Here is a 23,249-nt window from a genome sequence, read left to right on the forward strand (position 1 = left end):
AATGACACATACTTTTGATGATCTTAATTTGAATCTCCTGAAATGTTTTCACAAATAAATTTATTTCAGATATTTAAATAAAAGGATTTCTTTTTCGATAATTAGAAGTGAATATTGCAAAAAATATCCTTCAGCATTAGAATTTTGTAAACATTCTTAAAATGTTATTCGAGTCAGCTATTAATTTTAACAGCAAATCAATTCTGACATTATCGCAGCTACATTCATCACAGGCACTCCATCTTCTGAAATCTATCATTCCTCATTTATTGTGTTTAAAGAAATAAGTAAAATTATGACAAAATTTTTATCGTTTGATTGTAAATTTAAACTGTAAACTGTTTTATTGTTTGACTGTCTTTTTTTTTTATAGGGAAAGCGTTTACATTATTGAAAATCTAGAGTAGTGTTCTAATTTCAGAGAATTCAAGTTTCAGTGGCGATTCTTAAGCAGAAGATGGTTTACAAAGTCTCGTAGACTTTAGTATTTTAGATCTTCAAGAAGAAATTAAAGTAAAATGAATCGGTGCTACCGGTGGAAATAACGACTTCTTTATCATAAATTTGGCTTTTGAGAACATACTTTCTTTTGATTTGCTTTTGTATTTTCTATTTCATCTAATGTTTTCCACTGTAAATTTTTGTACCATTTGTTTTTCTTAGTTGATTTAATAATTTTCTTAGCTTCATACAATGCTATGTATTGATTTAAAAGAGGTTCGGAATTAGTTTTCGTTACCTGGAGATGGCGCAGACACGTGTGGTGAGCACTTGACATTTGCTCAATGATTCCATGAATCAGTGCTCCAGCAGGCATGCTGTGTACATAATTAACTGAACAACCTGAGTTTCTATCATCATGTGCCTTAGAGTTACGAGGATTCAAACATCAATGAACAGCAACTAGGAAAGTTTGTTTCAAACTCTACAAATCTGATGTTGAAAGCTTTCCGTAATATTGCTATGAGTCGTGCTAGAGGGCATGACATGAGCATTTCCAGAGTGTAAACAACGTGTTTGAGTGATATGAGTGTTTCACGAGGGTCATTAGAAGATAAAAAATTCTATTGTGAAGAGAAAAATGAAACCCACAGATCTCCCAGGATATATTACAGAAGTGGCAAGAATGTTGGATTTGCGATACACTAATATTATTTTGAAGGTGGCATTCTGTCCATATTGATAAATAAAGTAGTTCCTTGATTCTGCACCTGTTAGTAGGTAGGGACAACCCAAAATAGATGCTCATAAACCCTACAATTTAAACAGAGGCAAAGATATAATTGTAGCATATTTTGAAAAAATTTTAATGTCAATGACATAGTTATTGATTTATTGAAGAATATTCTTAAATTGTGGTTTTTTACACAAATTTCAGTGATATACAAATTATCAAATAATAAAACTTCAACAAAAGATTTCTCTTGGAGACAAAAACAAAGTATTCATAGGAAAAGCGCAATTACTGTCAAAGACAATAGCTTTTAATTGAAGTAGTCAGTTTCAAAATATATTTAATTTAAAGCTCTAAACCATCTCAAATAAACTTTCATATATATACTATCTACCAATAATTAATTGGTCACCTTTGGTAAAAGAGATAAACACAATTTATTCATATTCAATAGTTGGTAGAACATCCACTTGAGACCTTAAAACCCTTAACCTTCTGTGGCATGCTTCCCACAAGAGTCTGGATAATGCACAGTGGTATCTTCTTCCATTCGGCCTGGAGAAGACATTTACGTTCTTTCACCGAATTTGAACGGTTGCTGTACCCTTAATGCGGTGATCCAAATCGTCCCATGGATTTTCTATAGGATTCAAGTCTGGGCAAGAAAGTTCAGTCGGTTCATCCCATTGTCCTCATACTAATCCATGCTGGACATCGCAACATGAGAAGTGGCATTGTCATCCTGGAAATATCAATGATCCAACCCGTAAAATTTGCGTAGGGAAGCACATTGTTATCTAGAATATTGGAGTAGGAGTAGGCGTTGAGCTTACTATGAATTTTGATTAAGGATCCCAGTTCACCAGAAACATCCCTAAACCAGGATTCCATCTCCAAACTTCACTGTAGGGCATAATGTATTCTGGAAAAAGGCTTTCTCAATGCATATGCCAAACCCAGACTCTGCCATCCGACTGATATAGATTGAACCTTGATTCATCACTCCAGAGAACCTATTTCCACTAATCTACGGTCTAATTTTGATATGCCTTGAACCACATCAACCAAGCAGGGTGATTGGATTTTCTAATTAAAGGCTTATGGGCGGCAGCACAACCTTTGAAACAAAGCAAATGTGCTTCCTTGAGTAAGGCATTTATAGAAACAACAGTTTCGGATGCTTGTTGGAACTCCTAGAGTATGTGGACCATCGGTTTGGTTAGTTTTTTTTTTGAATTTCTTTGGACAACACTCGTCGATCTATATCTTTTAGTTTCGCTGGACGACATTCCGACAATCACCACTCACCTTCCACTTTTTAATCACAAAAGCCATTGTCGATCTTGGAATGTTTAACTCACTAGCTATGTGTCTTAAGATTTGGGTGACAAGGTAATCAGAGAAACTGTCGCATCTCTATAATAGAATCAATTCACGCAATGCACAATCGTATTAAACGTAAAAAGAAAATAATTGCCTTACACTGTTACTGTGTTACTTCTGCTGTTATGCTCATTGTACTGTGACATAACCTCAGAAAATGTAAGATTCCAAAACTAAATCGGCGTGACCTTACGAGCAATTTTTCTAGAATTAGTATCGAAAAAAAAAAATATATTTTAGTAAAGAATAAATTTTTGAAAACTTTATTCTTAAAACTTAAAAAAATGTACAAATTTTTTTTCTTCAGTTTTTTTGAGACGAAAGAAGTGTTTGAATCAGTCTTGAGAAAAAACATTTTATTTTATTTTTACAAAATTTAAATCTGAGAACTAATTTGAACATTTTATTCACTTTTCTGTTTACTGGTAAGCATTGAATATAATCTTGATACAGGAATTTCAATGACAACTGACACCATGAATGAAGCAATAAATGTCCAAAAGAACACGTAAGCAGTTACGGTTACCTAAATGAATACAAGTGAACTTCCATTAAAATAGAGCATGAATTCACTTAAAATATTTGTTATTATTATATTAAAAGTGGATATAAAATAATATCACAATTGCAAATGAAAATATTTTCGATTTTCACACGATTCCTTTAAAATAAGAGATTGTCGATTTTTAGAGTGATAGTTGTTGCATTTAAATCAGTACAACATTCATTATTATTTAAAAGTTATAAGAAGGTTAGGTTACTCTGAAACAAACATTATCAAAAACATCAATTTCAAGATTTTAATATATCTTTACGTTTTAGAATTTGAAAAAAAAAAAAAAAAGGAAAGCTTGCTTGGAGTTATCTGATTAAGTAAACGTCTATAGTTCAGATATATAGTGTACACACACACACACACACACACACACACACACACACACACACACACACACACACACACACACACACACACACACACACACACACCTGTTATCAGGAAGTTTATCTGTGTGCATGTATATCAATAAGATAATGCAAAAATGAAACAAGATAGAATTTTAAAATTTGGCACAACGGTTTCTTCATTTAAAGCTTTAACACTATGAATGAAATTCGTCTCCTTTTTCTTTTTTATTATCTGTTTGATTTGTCATTCGTTTACAAAAACGACAACTCAAAGTTGCACCTAGATAGAAAAGTGAAATTTGGTATATGGCATAGACATTGCAGACATGCTTCATTTTTTAAAAAAAAATCCTAATTTGTTAAAGCCAAAAGTTTTTAAAAATACGTATTCCATTCTTTTCATTTTACAATGAATCTGAACACACAATGCCTCTGGCTTTCCTTCTTGGTTGTTCTTTCAAGTCATATACACAAAAAAGTAAGCCACTTTCGAATGTTGTTTTCTCGTCTGTGATTCATGTAGAAATAATTTAATCCCAAGGCATGAAATAGCAATAATTGTGTTTGACATACATACCATATACGCAACAGAAAACTCCAGAACTTGTGTTAACCTGAAGAAATAGTATTCCACTACAAAGAAGTTGAGTAAATATGCGCAATAGGATAAGCGGGATAAAATGACGAAGCCGTGCCATGAAAGACAACTGTTGATGAATGCTAAAAATAAGAATAAAGTAAATTAACATTAAGGGAAAACTGACTTCTTACTTACCTGATACTTGATTAAAATGCAAATTTATGACGAATTATTATAAGAAAATGTGAGATTATAACTTTATAAAAATGTTCATCATAAATCAAGCAAATAACAGTTTTGTACCAATTCTGCAATATTTCAAGGTGGAAGCCAAACTACTGAACATACGTTTTGCAAAGAAATATTAAAATTTGTTTTTGAGAGTAAGCTTATTAAGAATAAATTAGGGATTTTGGAAAGAAGGTTTATCTCTTACGTTTCATGCTTCAACAATTTTAATTTACGTTTCAAGACAATGTCACGTGAAACTATTCTAGGGCAAAATAGTTGAATTGACTTAAATACAACACAGAAAAACTGTCTTAGAAATTTGAATGAATTGGAGTATTATTAGATTACCATGTAATAATTCTTTAAATAGCGTTTCATGTTTGATGACAATACATTCGAACTAAAAGCGATCTTCCAATTCAAGATGTCATGAAATTAATTGCCAGTTGCATATTTTAATAACATTTTTATCCATAGCTCAATGAATTGCATATCCATGTCTTTCATTCCTGAATCGTTAGTTTTATCTTGGACAGCCGGACATCAAGGTGAAATATCGGAATTTAATGTGCAATTAAGATTCGATTTAACCAAATTTAATTTCGCTTAATTATATCTGTGTGTAGTTCTGAAACGACGTCAGGGCTTTTTGGGGTGAATGACATCACTTTTTTTTGTCGTGGGCAGATGATGAGAACGATGAATGAATTGAAAAATCCATCTAAAAATTCCTCCTTCCACGCCCACCCACTCAGCAGCTGATAAGCATGTTGAGAATCCAGTTAACCACGTGATATCCCTGGGCGGAACTAGCTGCCAATCATGTGTCACGTGGTCTCCCTGTTGTTGTTTAGACTAGCGTCTCAATCGCAACGTCTATCCCTATGGGATGGGCGAATCCATCCCAAACCATACTTTCGACAGGTAGGGACGTTGACCGAGAGGGGCAGCAGGGATAAACGTTGTCTTTTAAATGTTGAGTTGTAGCTCAACGCTTATCCCGCTTCAATTGAATAGTTTTCCGCTGGAGTGGAAGGATGCGTTTTCCAAGCAAGGTGTTGACATATTAGCTTAAAACATATTTTTCAGTGACCTTCATCTTATTCAATGGATATTTAATACAAATACCATTTATTTTACCAAAAGCAATATTTCAGACAATTCATTTTCAGGTGGCTTTTACTGGTTTTCTACTGTTTTTATTATTATTATTACTAATTCTGTTTTTATAGGGTTCTGAATTTCCTGATATTAATGAATCTTGAAATCATTTAAAAGTACTTTTGACCCGACGAATGTTTCCATTAATACATCATCTTCAAAACTGGTAATTTACTGATTTTGAAAAAAATTTAATTGTAATATGATAACATTCCTTTACAGAAAAATTTCTGAATAATATGGAAACATATTTTTTATTTACATCTAACATGTACTATTTCTGCAGTAAGTAAAAAAGATGTGCCTATTATATGATTGTATGGATATAATATCTTTATAGTCCGAGAAAAGAAAATATTCTGCCAATGGTTATATTTGCCTTTACATTCCCAGAACAGTGTATGTCTATTTTTTTATAATTCCTAAATTTCACATTTCTATTTGTCTTAATATGTTACCATGAACTGAAAAAAAAAATGTATACTGCTATTTTTAAATTTAAAATATGACATGAGAACATTTCAATTTTGTAATATAAACTAAAATTTGGATTTTTTAAACCATAGATAGTCACAAAAGGCATTGATAAATTGAAGCATCTGAAATATATATACTTTAAATAGAATATGCTTCCTGATATAATCTTTCTGTAGAAGTATTTTCTATAATATGATTAGAATGTTGTTAATTCAGAATATAAACTAAAACAGAATAAATTTAGAATGTTTTCTGATATTTTGCATTTTCTGCAGTCCCAATTTAAAGATATAGCTGGCCAATTTTTTTCTGAAATAAAAATTTCATTCCCAAAACTGTATCATGTTCCCATATCATAAAAACACAATTTAAGACATTATTTGGGAACTTCATATGTTTTACATTTATTTTCCATTAGCCAGTTGCAGTTATATAGTTTCTAAAAATAATTATGCAATGATAAATTCTTTTTAAAAAGAAAAAATCCAAGTAAAATATTGCATACATAGATTCATAGTGTCTCTTTTAGAATGTACTAAGTATTCAAAAATTGATTATTCAAAATCAATTGTAGTATTGGCAATTTGAATCTTGGAACGTTTTTTAACGATAAAATGCGACACATCACATGATTTGTGAGAAGATATACTAGTGTTTAAAATACTTAGGTAAATTTTTCCTTCTTGTCGCTTTCTTTACTTTATTGATCCTGAAATTGTAATTATGGTATCTATGTTTTTCAGTTGTAATATTTTTTTTTATATATTATGCGTTGTTCTCATTCTTAATAAAGTTTACGCATTTTGCTTAGCATTTTATATGTAGTTTGTGCATTTAATATGTGTCTATTCATTGCAAAACCCTCTTGATAATGTTAATTCCTTTCATTAAAATTTTACATTGTAAATTAGAGCCAAATATATCAATTCAATAGACAAATTTTTTTTTTTTCATATTAGTATTTCAATTTAGTTACATGCTAAATAATTTGCTGTTTTTATTATTTGATTTTTGAAAGTTATATAGTAAAATATTCTACATCCAAAGCATCTCCTATTATGCAATATCAAAGTTTGTTGGACTAACTCGGTCAAATATTCATGTATAAATGTTTTTCATTGTTAGTCTTATAAATTAGGAGAATTGCCTATATAATTCAGTAAAATAAATAACAAATTATAGTTATTTTTTTTAATCACTAACCACTTACCAAAGACATTTTTAGCAGGCATTCATCTAAGTGTAGCCTTCTGTAACCAATCTGTAAATATTTTTACTATATTCTTTAACACTGTAACATTTCTATATTTTAAGTGAATAAATATTTTTCCTATACCTATAGCACAATTATGAAAATTACATATATAATGCACAATATGCAGGCACAATGGTTCCAATGCTAATTGAGAGTATATTATCTATGCTTATCATTCATATTTTGGTTTCCTTAATGATTTCGAAGCAAACCTAATGAAAACAAATATATTATTTTCTTAACTGCCTCAGAAAAATGAGCTGTTATGTAAATATTTAAAAACAAGTTTTAATCAAATTACTTTCATTCTGTTTACTTTGTTTCTAGAGTGTCCATCCAACTTTATTTTGTGTTTATTATTTTTTTTATTGTAAAACAATAAAATAAATAATATAAAATTGTAGAAATATAATATTTCTTCTCATAGAAAAGAATATATTTTTATATAAATACTAATAAAAAAATGGAAATAACTATTTTTATTATATTTTTTTAATTTGTGTTAAGTTTTTTTTCTGCCTCTTATAGTTAAATAGCACAATAAGTTCTTCAAATGATGAAATATATTGTATGCTTTTGAAAAATTCTTTGTTTCTAATAAAACTACAATGCTATATTGTTTAATAATTAGATACAATATACCAATGGAAAAACTAAATTGCATTTGAAATTTTTAAAAAATCTGCCTTGAAAAATTTAGATTCATTTGTATATTAAGTAAAAAAAGTATTTCATTTCTTATTCTATATTCAATAAAGATAATAAAAAAAAAGTTGTTTGCTATAGAAAGTTTATAAAATATTATTTAAATTTATTAAATTAAAAGTTTTTATAAAATATCTATTAACTATCATCAAATTTATTCAATTCTTGAGAGCTGAACTTCTACAGATTTACTAGTTTATTTAGCATAATTATAATATATAAACCAAAATACAGTTTGTAACATTTAACCAAATAATAGAATTGCAAATCATCGTGCACAGAGTTGTTGTCTGTAGTATTTATGTAAATATCTTTGTCTGCATTATCTAACCAATAAAAAAAAACTCATTTATTGTATCACTTGCATATTTTTTTAGTATTATTATATTTAACTATTTTATTTTAATACATTATAAGGATAAAAACGGAATCATTTTTTAATCCACCCCATACCTAACTTGCTTCAACGAACGAATAACGAAACATTTAATTATAAAAAAAGTGGAACAAATATATTTATATACTAATAATAAAGTTGAATGTGTGTGTTTTGGTGCTCTACAAGCCAAATATTTGACCTACATGTATCAAATGTGACACATATGTAGAATGGTGGATGTGTGCACCTTGGACCGATTTTTTGGAAATTTTAAATAATATTTTAAGCTGAAATTCGCTGTTTTTCCACGATAATTTCTGAAAATATCACTGCACAAACATAAATTTTACATTGTTTGAAATTTTTTTATTTATATCAATTAAATTGTAGTACGAATATTTGCTTTTTTAAAAAATATCCCCCCCCCTACATTTAATGTTACATTATTACCCTGAAATCCAAATCGTTTTCATTTTTTCATCATGTAATTAATCGCATGGTTTTTGCCTATTATTGAAAATCAAGTAAAGAAGTATTATATTTAATATCTGAGCAATTTATAAAACAAATAGAAAAAGGGAAGTTACAATACCTCAAATTTAAAAGATAGATGAAAGGGTTATTTACATTTTCAACAGCGCCATGATGTCAAGTAACAGTCTCAATCAGAAAAGTTTATGATCACAATACACAGAGTAAATAAGAATATTTAAGTAAGTCAGTTAAAATCACAATTTTAATGCTAAACTATTTGATAGACTCATTGATATAAAGTTATATCTAAACAATTTATCTAAAAACAAATACAACCAATGTTCCTGATGTGACAAATATGAATATATATACTATGAAATGCATAACAGAATGATGGAACAGACTATAACAAATATGAAAACAATGTCATGTTTCAATATTGCATAGTATTCCCTTGTCCTTTATTAATCCATTTTCTGTTTGTTTCATTACACAATGTTTTCGTAATAAATATGTCTTGCGTTTTTATTATATTTAACTTTATTACATACTAAACAATTTACCATTTGTGAGCAATGTCATTTAGATTACATCTCAAAAAACAGTTTGCTTCTGTAGGCTCTTCTAAATTTAGCTTTTAGTTTTCCTTGTTATGATTCAAGTGAACTTGCTAATCATTATTTAATTCTTTTTATCATGATTTCATATTTGGTAAGGATATCTTTGTATTTTATTTGATAAACAGTAAGATGAGAATCTTATTTTGTCATTAAAATAGTAGAAACTTTAGTAATGTGTAAACTTGCACTATTATTTTAATAAGATAAGCATTAAGATTTAGATGAGAAAAATTTTGACAAATCAAATAAAACCTTTCTCATGATAAGGATTATATATATTATAACTATTTCTTTTTATGACTCTTATAATGAAACCAACCAAGATTTTCCAAATAAATTAATAAGTATTGCAATTATTCACAAAAGGAAGATAACACGATTACTTTATTCCCAAACACTGTAAATATGATTTTATGTCACAGAACAACAATCTGAAAAAAATTACCATGAAAACATTTATTTACATTTTATAGCTGTATAAAGCTAACAATCGATACGTTATATTTTTCATCACTCTAAAAACTGCCTAGTTATGACATTAACTTATTAAAGTTTAGTCAAAAAAATTTTTAATACAGTGCTATATATTATTTATTTTCTTTAGTTTTTATTTTATATGTTAATTTGTTTATATTATACTGTTAAACCAATAAGAACTTGATATTTGACTATATTTCTATTTTTCCAAGTGTTATTGCTTAATTCAAAATTCAATATTAGCTTGTTATTTAATTGTAGAATTTTCAGGATATTATATTCCATACTCCTAAACATGAAAAAAATAACTGCTGCATGATTTAGCAGGTAAAATTAATTCTTTCCTAACTATAATTATTTTGCTCCAGTTTTTACTTTTTTTAAAATTTCATTTTGCCATATTTCAAAAATTTTGTGTAATTAAACTACAGGGTGACCATAAAATAATTTTCCCCATTTCGAGGCATCTACAACTAAATAGAATGAAGCCAAATTCCACTAACCCTCTTTAAAAAAGTTTTCACATGGAAACATATTGGTGCTACTAGAAATAGAACATGTGACATGCTGAACATTCAGGCTTTCTATATTTGTAAAATATATTAGTTCAATATCACTTCTTTTTCAGTTATTAACTGGAAAATTTAGTAGTTTCATTTTTTAAAAATAAGAGATTTATTCATTTCTTATATTCAGAATGTCAGTAACAGGCTGCAATATTGTGAATATTCTGGACATCTTTTAAAAGACCATTATATTAATCTTTCAAGAATATTTATATTTTGAAATATACTGAGGAAGCTTCAAGTATGAACATGAAACTCTATATAACATTGATTTCTTAATAACTAGAAAAACAAACCCTAATTTAAAGAAAACCAGTATTTAAAAAAAAACTTATATCCTCCGAAACATTCGCAGGGAGTTACATTTTAATACTTTTATGTAATTGAATATAATCTTATACTTATCATAAGAAAATTGAATTTAAATAGTCCTATGTTTAAAAAAAATCAATAATTACAAAAGAACTTAAATTATCAATAAAACATGAATTGAAAATAGTTTTATTTCATGCTTTAAAAAGGTTCATATTTTTACAGCTCATTTAATGAGATTTATCTGTTAAGTAATAAAACACAATTTGTTTTATTTATTGAGAAGAGGAAAATAACTTGTGATAGTAAAAATTTATAATATAGTAAAATAAATCTCAATCAAACATTAATAAAATCAGAATCCATTTAAGAAAATTGTTTCTTGAATAAAGGTTTGACTTGATATACAATAAATATTTCAATATTTACCTACTCTACATGCTATGTCTATTATTACACTATGATCCCCAAGTAGGAAATAAACTTTGTGATAAAGTTGTTTTTACAGTAAGCACTTTATAAAATTATTTTTCTAAATTTTTGTAAAAGTTATTTTACTTATTTTTTTAAAAATAAAGATGACCTAGATCATTAAGTTTTGGTTATATGTCTTCTACTCACAAAACGTGTTATTTAAATACAATAAGTTATTTCATTCCTGTTAGTTTATTACCTTTACAAGAATTTAACATGCATTTACTTAAAACTACAAAGCACAAGAGTAATATAATGACAAAAAAAAATCAACAAGTATGAAAATGAAATGGTTAATGATTTGCTTTATTTCCATATTACATACTATGAAACTTAAATATCACATTACCTCTTCATTCACAATGTAATTTTATACATTTCTAAAAATTATATATGATCCGTTTATGAAATGCAACACAAGAACAAATTTGTAAACATTTTCAAAGATAAGAAATAGTGATTTAAAAATAGACATTAATAGAGAGGAAAACTATATCCACATTCACATGGTAAAGTAGTGACAACGTATTCCCTCGTGATCCACGAAACACGATTCAACTGAACCGGGATAATCGTTGAGCTACAACTCAACATTTTTAAGCCAACGTTTATCCCTGCTGCCCCTCTCGGGTAAACGTACCTACCTGTGAAAAGTACGGTTCATGATGGATTCGCCCATCCCATAGGGATTACGTTGCGATTGAGACGCTAGTGTTTAGTATATATTTTTTTTCTAGCAGAAGCGAACTGGACTCCTGTACTAGAGGGAGTGATATCTCGACTCTCGGATCCCGGCTCTTTCCGAGAGAGTTTTATGTGTAGTTCTCTAGGCTTTCTACACTAAGGCGTATTCACGTGCCTTTTGTTGTTATTGTTACCAATAAACCCCAGAAAAGACAACATGTGTCTTCAAGTCATTTCACTCCAGAACACAATCTTCACTATCGAATAAATTATTGTGCAATCAAGAAACGCAACGATAATTTAACAAAGCATTCGGATCCAACAGAATTAACGGTTATTTGATCTGTATGCCTTAGTGATTTATGGGTGAACTTGAGTTTAGAATCTGGAACTCTCCGGCCAAGATACCTAGAATTAATCACTTGCTCTATAACCGCAATTAAGAAGCTGGTGAATTTCAAAATTTGCCAAAAACAATCACTGGAGGATGATTTCACTTGCACACAAATCTATTTTGAATTAGTATCAGACATTTATTGATACACGATGCATTTATGACCAAGGAAAGACGCCTTATTTGCCGATCGTCTCTTTTTAACCCATCGAGCGCCGGCTGTCTAGCTTAAGAATGTTCTTAAAACGGCGGCAGTCAAAATAATGGATGAACACAATTTACTAGAAAAGAAATTGGCAGAACGTTCGTAAACCGGCCTGGTATGTTTTTACTTTCCCCCGACCATTAACAGCAGGGTGTAAACTTTCCCGCGTCTCGACTATCACGTCCCCCTAAACACCGGGGATTTTGAATAGTACTGACCGATTAATCAAGTAATAAATCTGTCAACGCAGGGCAATTGCCATGCGGTTTTTCAATTCAGAATTTGGTTTTCGCTCTGAAGACTAAGAACTTCTCTTTTAATCTGCAATATTTGCAAAAAATAGAATTTGTTCAAAAATAAATTCCGCATAAATTCAAAAATAAATAAAAAATTCCGCAATATGATTTTATAATTTTTTTTAAGTAATAGAAAAATTTGTTTAATAAATGATTTAGAGGAATTACCATTTATCAAATTGCATTACGAATATAATATATTCTTTTTACTGACATTCAGAGAATTTTACTTAAGTTTCATCTAATTTTTAGTTTTAAGCATTTTACTCGTATATTTGGTATACGAAAAGAAAATAGCATTGCATATTATATATATATATATATATATAATATTGTTTTCTGATTATAACAGATTGTAAAAAATTTATTTTTAATGATTTAATAATACGTAATAGTAAAAATACTACGTTCATTTCGGAAAATATAATCTGTTATTGAAAATTTTTAAATAAAAATTTGCATGATTTTTTTTTTGTTTTAGATTTTTGTTTCCTATTCCATTGTTTTATTATTTTCAGAACTTAAAAAAATCTTTGGTCAATATATAGTAGGTGAATATTTTATTGATAATATGTTTATGAAAATATTATTAACTTGAATATTTTTGACATATTATCTTATTTTGAAATAATTAAAGCAATAAGGTAAGATGATACGTTTTTAAAGATAATTTTAATGCTGAAATATGAAAACTTATTAATGCATCCATTTACTCACGAGGTTTATATCTGATAAAAATTATCATTTCATTCATATTTTTAGTAGGTGAATATTTTGAATGGCAATTTCTTATATCATTCCTAATCTTGTCACAAATCTTGATAAAAAGGACTCAAAGTCAGCGCAAAAATAATTTCCTAAATCCATGCCTTTCTCTGCCGACAAATATTGGAAAGAAACCTTTCCTTCATTTAACTCCATCAATGAACTCAAAATTTAAATTGTACCCATTTTATTAAGTTACAACATTATGATTTTTTGTGAAAATTCGTAAATTATGAAATCTCGCAGATAAAAATGAGACTTAGCTGCATATATCGAATAATTAAGAATTACCCCTTTCAGACCGGTACTTCCATGCTCTTCATGTCTGAACAATTCAAACGAATTTCATTGGCAACATTTATAATATATTTCACTTCATGTGAATTTCAAAAAACGGATGCACAATAAAATAAAAGAAAAACAATCTAGAGTAGGTAATCATAACTTCAGCGAAGTTTAAAAACCCGTGAGTGAAAAATAAGGTTTTTATTTCATTTCAACAATAAAAGTACTTGCTATAAATTTTGGCACATTAATTAAAATAAAACAAATTATAGATATTAATGAATCTGTAATAGTTTTGCCAGTTTGTGGAGGAAGGACAGAGTTCTTCATTTAAAGGATCTTATCCTCCGGTCACAAAAATTGGATGGAAGAAAAGTGGCTTAACAATGACATTACATATTAAGAAGATTGCGCTAAATCAGAAATAGTATATATAAGTTATTTTATATATATAAGAAAAATAGAGAGAAGCGTGAATTTTAACGTCATAGAATTAATTAGCAAAGACTGGGTCGGAGAATCATGTTGGTGTGGTAAAGCAACAAGTTATTGGTGGTCTAGTCACAGATGACTCATTGGGGTCACATGATGTTAAAATCTTATCATCTTTAACTATTTTTTATCAAAGCAAAAGGTAAGATTCACACATAGCTTTTAAAAAATTCAAAAGCTAATATTTTCGTAAATTATTAATTTTTAAAGCATGACCAAAATTTTAATTAGAATTTTCCCGGGGTAATTCAAAGAAAAAAAAATTAATTATTTTGAAATTTATATATCAATTTATCGAATTTATGTATATTTTACATCAGTATATTTCATTATGAAAGGAAAGAAATTATGGAAGTGAAATTAAATTGTCTTTATTGTTGCTTCTATTGTTGATATCAAGATATGATTCAACTTATTCTTTAATGTTGAGTATGTTTCAGTGGTATGCTTTTGTTAAAAAAATTGTTATACTTTAGATAAAGTTCAAGTGCAAAATCAAGCATTGGTGAAAAAATTTTAGCTCATTTTTAAAAATTGCTATTAGGACCGGCCTTAGGAGGTGCATTAGAAATAAATTTCCTAAAGGAAGCAATTTTTCTATTGGAAACAATCTTTACTAGTGTCTGATCAATAGCCGAATTTCAACCAAAATATAAACCAATTTAGTAATAAAATCCATTTGCATTATATTAGTGAACAGAGAAATCGATTTTTTTTATTTTACTTGTTAGTTATTAATTATTATTAAATATATTAAGAAGTACGTCTTTAAATGTTCTATGAAAAAACTTTAATAAATATGAAAATCAAAAATGATAGAGCACACAATTTTTTGAACCAAAATTTGAACTTGAATAAAGAGCAAAACTTTAAAACTTTTTTCATAGATTATTGCCATAATAACGACGTTAATTTTATAAAAAGAACAGGGCTTTCAAGAGTGATGAATAAATCTTTTGAATCCAAGACTCATAAATTTCAAGAATGGTAAAGATTAAAAGAAATACTCGTAACATCCTTCAAGAATTCTTTCGTGTCTTGCTGAATGCCTAGCAAGGGAAAATATCCTCCCTTTCAATGCAAAATTAGTACTTCTATTGTACAATTTGCCTGGAGCATGTTTTATATAACCCATTTTGAGACACAAATGTTTCTTCAATAGGCTATTGTCGCCAGATATAACGCTTCTCTTTGTAACGTAACTCGGGTAACTGTTAGCACTAAACCTACCGACATTTTACTGCTTGATTTGATCGTAAAACTTCTATTAACAATACGGACAAGCCGAAAAACTACTTTCACATAGAGAAACACTTGCACTTTCTTACGGAATACTAACAATTGAACAGAACCGAAATCCATAGAAATAATAATAATAAAAAAAATATTCTTGAGATAATCTGTGAGAAGTTTCTCTTAAAACACATTGCACAGTAAAACGATAAATGAACCATGGTGGTAATAAAACAGAATATTATGCATTTACACCACATCGGTCCAACTCTTCGACATTGTTCCAAGCAAATAGGAATGGTTCCATTATGTCTTCATTGAGAGTAGACAGTAGATAGTAAAAATGTTGCTGACTGTTATCAATTGACGGGTTGCATATTCTCTACAAAATGTCATCCAAGAAATCTGAAAAATCGAAGCAGCATTAAAAAAAAAAAATCCTTTTAGATGAGGGGAAGGGGCTCTCTAAATAAATCCTTTATCACTTTTTATTGCCTCTGCTTTCTTATTGGCCACATGTTCAAATTCTAATTTCTCATTGGTATTTTCTTCATAACAGCTTGACTTATATAGGCATTCACCAGGATTCTTATTCTTAGATTTTAAATCCAAAGGCTCTTAAGTTTTGCTGGCTATAGTTTTCTGTTTGAAAGGTCTAGCAACTCGAGGGAAGTGCACTGCGCAGGGAACTTGAGTAGACCTTATTAATATTTATTTAATTAAATAAATGTTGATTGCTTTAATGAAAGATTTTATCATCCAGTTTCTTTAATATGTTATTGAAATTTGCAATTGAATTCCTGCAGTCAAAGTAATTAATATTATATTTATGAGAAAATTGATGAACTTAATATGGATTCAAATTCTGACTATTCTGACTGTGATGAATTAATGTTATCGTCTGAAGATGAATACTCTGAAAGTGAATCTGACGATGATACTTTAAATGCGGCTCGCTGTTGGTGTCCTATTGACTTGCAAGCACTTTCACCTGCTCCTCCCAAATTTTCAATGTACTTCGACTCCTGGTATCAGTTCAGCGGCAAAAAATTTCCTTGGGGACTCAGATGATCCGATGATGTTTTTCAGCATATTTTTTGATAATGCAGTGATGAGTTTCATTATGGAAGAAACAAATAGATACGCCGAAGACTTTTTCAACAAAACCGATTTGACACCATCATCGAGAGCATTAAATTGGAAAAATACGGATATAAAAGAGTTACATCTATTTTTTGGTTTACTTTTACTTCAAGGAATAATGCCAAAATCTGTGGAAGCAACGTACTGGAGCATAAGACCCATTTTAAACACTCCTTTCTTTGGACAAATCATGAGTGAGAAAAGATTCAGTTTGCTAATGAAATTTCTTCATTTTGAGAATTCAGATGAATTCAATAAAAATACGCATCCAAATGCAAAGTTAAGAAAAATTTTTGATATCCATAACATGCTGGTTGAGAGATTTAAATCTGCTTATACACCCAATCAATCTGTAACAATAGACGAGTCTTTGCTTGCTTTCAAGGGTTTACTTGCATGGAAGCAATACATTCCAACTAAAAGAGCTAGATTCGGAATTAAATTTTTCCAACTCTGTGAATCAGAAAGCGGTTACATTTGGAATTCTATTATCTATACCGGTAAAGGAACCCTTTTCATGGAAGAATACGAACAATTTGGATTATCTACAAAATGTGTACTGACTTTAATCCATGAACTTAAAAATAAAGGATATCAGCTAACAACAGACAATTTTTATACTTCTCCGGAAGTGGCCGAAATTCTTCTTCAATATAAAACTGATTTGATAGGAACTGTTAGAGGAAACAGAAAAGGGTTACCGGTGGAATTTAAGAACACAAAATTGAAAAAGCATGAATTGAGAGCATTTCAAAAGGGAAAAATTATGGTACTACAGTGGAAAGACAAGAAGGTTCTAACAATGCTAAGTACCATTCATAATGCTGCATTAGTTAGTGTTGAATCAAAAATATCCACTACAACCAAACAAAAGCCTAAGGTGGTAGTCAATTATAATAGATCTATGGGAGGAGTTGATAAGTCGGATCAGTGCTTAGCATACTATTCTTCACCCAGAAGCCGACAAAGGAAATATTACAAAAAAATATTTCGACATCTACTTGACCAGGCTGTGTGGAATGCTTTTCTGCTTTATAAAAAAAATGGAGGAAGTGTAAATCATCTGGAATTTAGAATGCGATTGATAGAGAGATTATGTGAGGAAGGAAGAGGATTACCATCGTCTAAAGTCCCAAAGAGTATTGAAAATGTGGGAAGATTGACGGGCAGACATTTTCCGTCTTTAGTTGCTCCAACAGAAAACAAAAAATACTCTGCTAGGAGATGTGTCGTGTGTTGCTCAAAAACAAATGCAAATGGTAAAAGAGTGAGAAGAGAAACACGTTTTGAATGTGTAATCTGCAAAGTGGGTTTATGCGCTGCTCCATGTTTTGAGATATATCACACTCAATCTGTTTTTTAAATTTCCTTACATGTAATTGCAGTGGATGAAATATTGTAAAACTTGCTCATGATCACATTTATCTTTCAAATATTGAATTATGCCTTTTTATAAATTTCATCTAAAAATTTTGCTGTATTTTAAGTTCGTATTTTTTTTTTCAGTATTTATAGCTTCATGTTAATATTCTCACTTTTAAGAATTCTGTAATGATACGTGGAATTTGGCAGTTATTTTCTAATTTTGTCACTTTTCAAAGAAAGTATACAAACTATTTCTGATGAAAAACTTTTAATAATCGCTTAATTATTTTTTTAAAAATATTTCTAGTAAAAAATAAACAGATTTTATGCAGTACTGTTTGTGTTATATTTATTAATCTTAGAAATTTTATTATATTTAAAATTTCTTCCAGAAGACATTTTAAAATATTTATATTCTACAGATTATCAGCAGCTTTGTTGCAGATATATATAAAAAAATGTGTCATCTGTTAGGTAGTAACTTTTATTTATAATTGCATTCATTTACTTTCATTTTTAAGTTTGCATGTAAATCAGTATTCATTATTAAGTTCTGAATCCACAGCCTTGGGATACGTTCAAATAGCTAGAAATCGTATCAGCCTTTAAATGCATTTGTTTAATTTCATTAAATAGCTAATACTGTTTTAATGCAAAGCAATAATTATAATCACACAGATACAATTTATTCTTTCCATTTTTCAAAGCAATATCTATTAAATTCACTCATCATCGAATTTTGTTGAATATAAATAAATATTTCTATAATAGTTCCCCATTTATTAAATATATTTTCTTTCTTTCATATAATAAACTTTTTTTAATAGTCCTTATTATTTCTATGTTATTTTTTTTTCATTTATACTTTTCGCAGCCCGTCACAAGACACAAAACTTCTTCCCATTTCAATGTGGTTTTTTTATAGAGATTTTAAATATATATTTATAATATAATTATATATTTTAAAAATATAATTTCTAATTGTTTTTTTTTTTAAATATTTATAAAAGAAACGTTTTTTCCCTTCCCGAGCCCCTTTCCCGAAAAAAAGACAAATATGATTTGCAAAAAGCAGTAAACAGCGCTTGTATTAAAATAGTGAAATAAAAAATAATATTAAGCAGTAAAAAGAATAATAGTAACAACATTTATTAAGATACTTTAAATAAAAACGGTTATAAAAATAATTAAAAACACTTTTACTATAGTTCACTCTAAACTATAAAAAATAAATATATAATTAGATCCAAAAGTTTCCAAATGTGCCTTTCATTACGTATTAAATACTTCGCCAAAATCTATATACAAAGCCTAAGCAATAACTAAAATTACATTTATAAATAAATATTTGTCTCGATTAATAAGTGGAATGAAAATAAATTTTAAAAAATTATATAAGGATTTTTTTTATATTTTACTGCGTTTTAAAAAATGTATTATTAAAAGTTCAAACGTATTTTTTTAATATTTCATCAACCAAGTACTGAAAATTCAAATCTGTTTTTGCGAGCTAATCACAGTCATTAACTGTTATACATGATTATGACATGTAAATATGAGGGATTCCCTACCTTTAATAAGTATGATAGTTTTCACCTGTATATTAAATTTGCTGTGAAATAATGAAATATTCAAATCAATAATGAAGTATACAGCTCATATCACCAATCGATCCTGCAATCGTGAATTCTTGCGAAGAACGTTATTTCCACTTCTCGTGAGTTCATTCCCCTAATTGGAGGGACCACCCAAATTCTAACTGTCAGCGAAAACCACAAAATGACCTTAACAAGCAGATGACCCACCTCGTTTATTGCCTTTAAAGGGGAAAGCATTGACGACTTTCTACGTTGGAGCCGGGATTCAAACAGTTTGCGGAAAGCAACTTCCTACGTTCCAGCCGGGATTCGAACGACACGTTCGAGCGACTTCCTACGTTCCAGCTGGGATTCGAAAGATACGTTGGAGCGACTTTCTACGTTCCAGCCGGTTGAAGAGTTAAAAATGTTGGAGAGCGTGTGAGAAACTCCCCTCCACACACACACAAATAAAAACAAAAAGGGACAAATTTCTACTTTTTCTAAGAGGAGGAAACTATAAGGGTTAGGTTAGTGCACCCTCAGTGCACGTTTTTTTTTTTTGTTCCCTTTATAGGCAATTTTCCAGTGACAACTTTATTTGGTTCCTTTTGAATTTCATTTTTTTTTTCCTCTCTTTGCTGGATCTTTTTACTTATTTCATTTCCACTTAATTTTCGTTTAGCATATTTGGATTTCCTTTTCATATTTATTTATTTATACTATTATATTATGCTATTATATTATTATTTATTTATATTATTATATACATATTTATTTATATCTTTATACATATTTTACCTTCTTATTTATTTGTATCCTATTCGTATCTTATTTATTTTTTTCCAGTTTTTTTATATTTTTTTTGTTTTTATATTTATTTAAATATTTAATATGTAAGTATCTAATATATAAATGATATCTGAAAAATGTAAAAAATTGTCGAATCTGATTTTCAGATGGAGTTTGCGAAGTTCAAGGACAAGAAAGATACTACGAGAAGAGATTTTTAGTAGATTTTTATTTAATTCCACTGGAAAGAACCGCTGTGGTGTCAGAAATAATAAATTATTAAAATAAAATATTTATAATTTTAATATATTAACCAATGCTTTTCAAAAATCTGCTTACTAAATTCATTTTAGTAAACATATTTCATTATTTTATAAAGTAGTAATTTGAAATTAGAATAAAACTGAATAAAATTCCTCTCCCATTTTTTCTGCAGTGAAACCAACGGGAGTGGAATGCCTAAAACTTTCTCGCTTACTTTGTAATAAATTTGCATTCCAGAGAACGTCTTACATGGGGCACAGGCGTAAATAGTTACAAATATAAACTTTTGATTTGTATTTAGCATTCTTACTGATTCTATTGTGTCATCCTTGGCGAGATATTTGGCGATTAATCCTTGCCATGCGTTAAGAGTATCCAAAAATCGAATTCGTGTTTTGGATACGTTTTTCTCAACACAAAACTGCACTTGTAGTCACAAAATACTATACCCAATTTGACATATTTGTTTTGAATTATCGCGTTTACTTGTTTTTAAAAGTACAGACCGACATACAATTAACCTATTGTTGGATTTCATTCAAAATTTGACAGGTATCTACACTACAAATGTTAAATCTGCGTACCGAATTTTATCAGTCTAGGCCTGAGCGTTTTGCAATGATCGTGCTACCTTATATTTGTAAAACTGGAAAGACGGACCTCCTCTGAACAGATTTTACTCAAAATTTGATAGAAATCTGCAAATTTGATGCAAAGACATTGAACCAATTTCAATAGTCTAGCTGAAGGCAATTTTGAACTATCTTTGTTATAGGCAGAAAGATATTTTCCAAAAATGCGTTTTTCGAACTCAGGGTGGTTTCACAATTGGAGATTCGTCAAAATCTCGAGTTGGAATTTTTTGACGATTACTAAGCTTTCTCTATACAATGTATACGAGAAAGTAAAAATATGGGAAATGATTATCTCTTTTTTTGTATATATATATATTCTGTTTTCAAAGAGTAATAGAAAAACCGTCAACTTTATGGTACAAAAATTTCAAGTAACAAATAATTTTATTGGATGAGTCAGGAACAAAAGCTGACAGCAAAGGAATTAATATAATGTACTTTTGAGAGAACATCTATGAATGCCAAAGGATAGAACTATTATCGCAACAATGAAAAATCTAGACAATGATTCAAATAATAATAATGATGATCTAGATTTCAAATAATAATAACGATAATGATTTCATGCCTAAAACTTTTTAATTTTCTGTATAAAATCTTATTTTACTTGAAAAAGAAGTTTTCGAATGACGAGTTAAATGTTTTAGATACATTAAATTAGAGAAAATTTCGTTACCTGATAAATACATTTTTAAAAATTTCTAGGAGTATTGAGTATGCTTGATTTTTTTCTGTTAAAAAAAACAACGTTTTTATTGATGTCACCATTGAAATGTATATCGGACTATAATTGTTTAGTGTCCATCTGCTCCATATTACCTCTTATGATAAAAATTATGGAATCAAAATTACCAAAGTCATTATTACACATGTATTAATTAATTGAATACATTAGTAAGTGAAATGAAGAGCGAATATCCAGAGCTTGCAGCAATGGTGAGATCAATTTTCTGGAATGGCGTGTTAAAACATACAATATATCAAAAAATTTTTTAAACATTAAGATGTTCATTGCTAAGAAGATCAATCATTGCCAATATTATACTTATACTTTGGAAGTAAACTAAATACATACACACGTTTTGTACATTGCGTATGGGTCATGAGATTTCACGTTTTTAGCAGGCGTTGTGGCCGAGTGACGAGATATCTCGCTTTCATGATTTTTCGGCAAAATCGATGCATAACGAACCAGAGGCAAATATTCAACCCATTATGGATCGCAAAGAAATATGTAAGACAGCAGAGTTTTGGCAAATTTGTACGTTCTAAAATCATCTTAACTTTGTTATTTATGAAGCAATAGCAGACGGGACACACAACACGAGAAAACTCGTGAGCGGTCAGGAACAGATGGGACGCGATTCACCAGAAAATTCGTGAGCGGTCTTTAATGTCTTAAAATTTACCAGAGTTAAAAAACAAACTGAAACCTTCTGGATAAAAATTCTGAAAAATAAATGCATTTTCTTTGACTCTTTGAATTGTGGACTCTCTAAGAAAGGATTGCTAATATAAAAAAATACTGCATTGAATTATTATTTCAATAAAAATCGACTCTCTGAAAGAGATAATGGTAGAAAAATGAAGACAATGACAGAAAATGTAAAATTCACAACAATCGTAAATTACACAAAAATTAGAAATATTATTCATTCAATGTTAAAAGATGCTTGATCTCACAGAGAAAGATGATTTAATGATCTTTATAACTCTTTAAGTTAAATAAAATTAAGACTGACAATTCAAATTTATCTGCACCGTCTTCATAATTTTTATTTTCTCGCATACGTGTCACTTTTTGGTATAGAGAAAGCTTAGTAATCATCAAAAAATTGTAACTATAGATTTTGACGAATCTTCACGTTTCAGACCTCCCTGAGTTCGAAAAACACATTTTTAGAAAATGTCCGTCCATCTGTCTGCCTATCTGTGACAAAGACAA

The 23,249-nt window shown here is 29.1% G+C and overlaps 1 protein-coding gene across 1 annotated transcript in view; it reads right to left on the bottom strand.

The window, feature by feature from the left end:
* Positions 1 to 2,945: 2,945 nt before the first annotated feature.
* LOC129980756 (nose resistant to fluoxetine protein 6-like) overlaps positions 2,946 to 23,249 on the bottom strand; it is a 45,933-nt gene continuing 25,629 nt past the window's right edge. The window contains exons 9-10 of the mRNA XM_056091139.1: positions 4,041 to 4,183; positions 2,946 to 3,083 (exon numbers count right to left, since the gene is read on the bottom strand). Of these exons, the coding sequence (XP_055947114.1) occupies positions 2,961 to 3,083; positions 4,041 to 4,183 (266 nt within the window). The 3' untranslated portion in view covers positions 2,946 to 2,960. The remainder of the gene's footprint in view (positions 3,084 to 4,040; positions 4,184 to 23,249) is intronic.

The sequence above is a fragment of the Argiope bruennichi genome, chromosome 8, assembly GCF_947563725.1.
Source record: "Argiope bruennichi chromosome 8, qqArgBrue1.1, whole genome shotgun sequence".
Taxonomy (NCBI): Eukaryota; Metazoa; Arthropoda; class Arachnida; order Araneae; family Araneidae; genus Argiope; species Argiope bruennichi.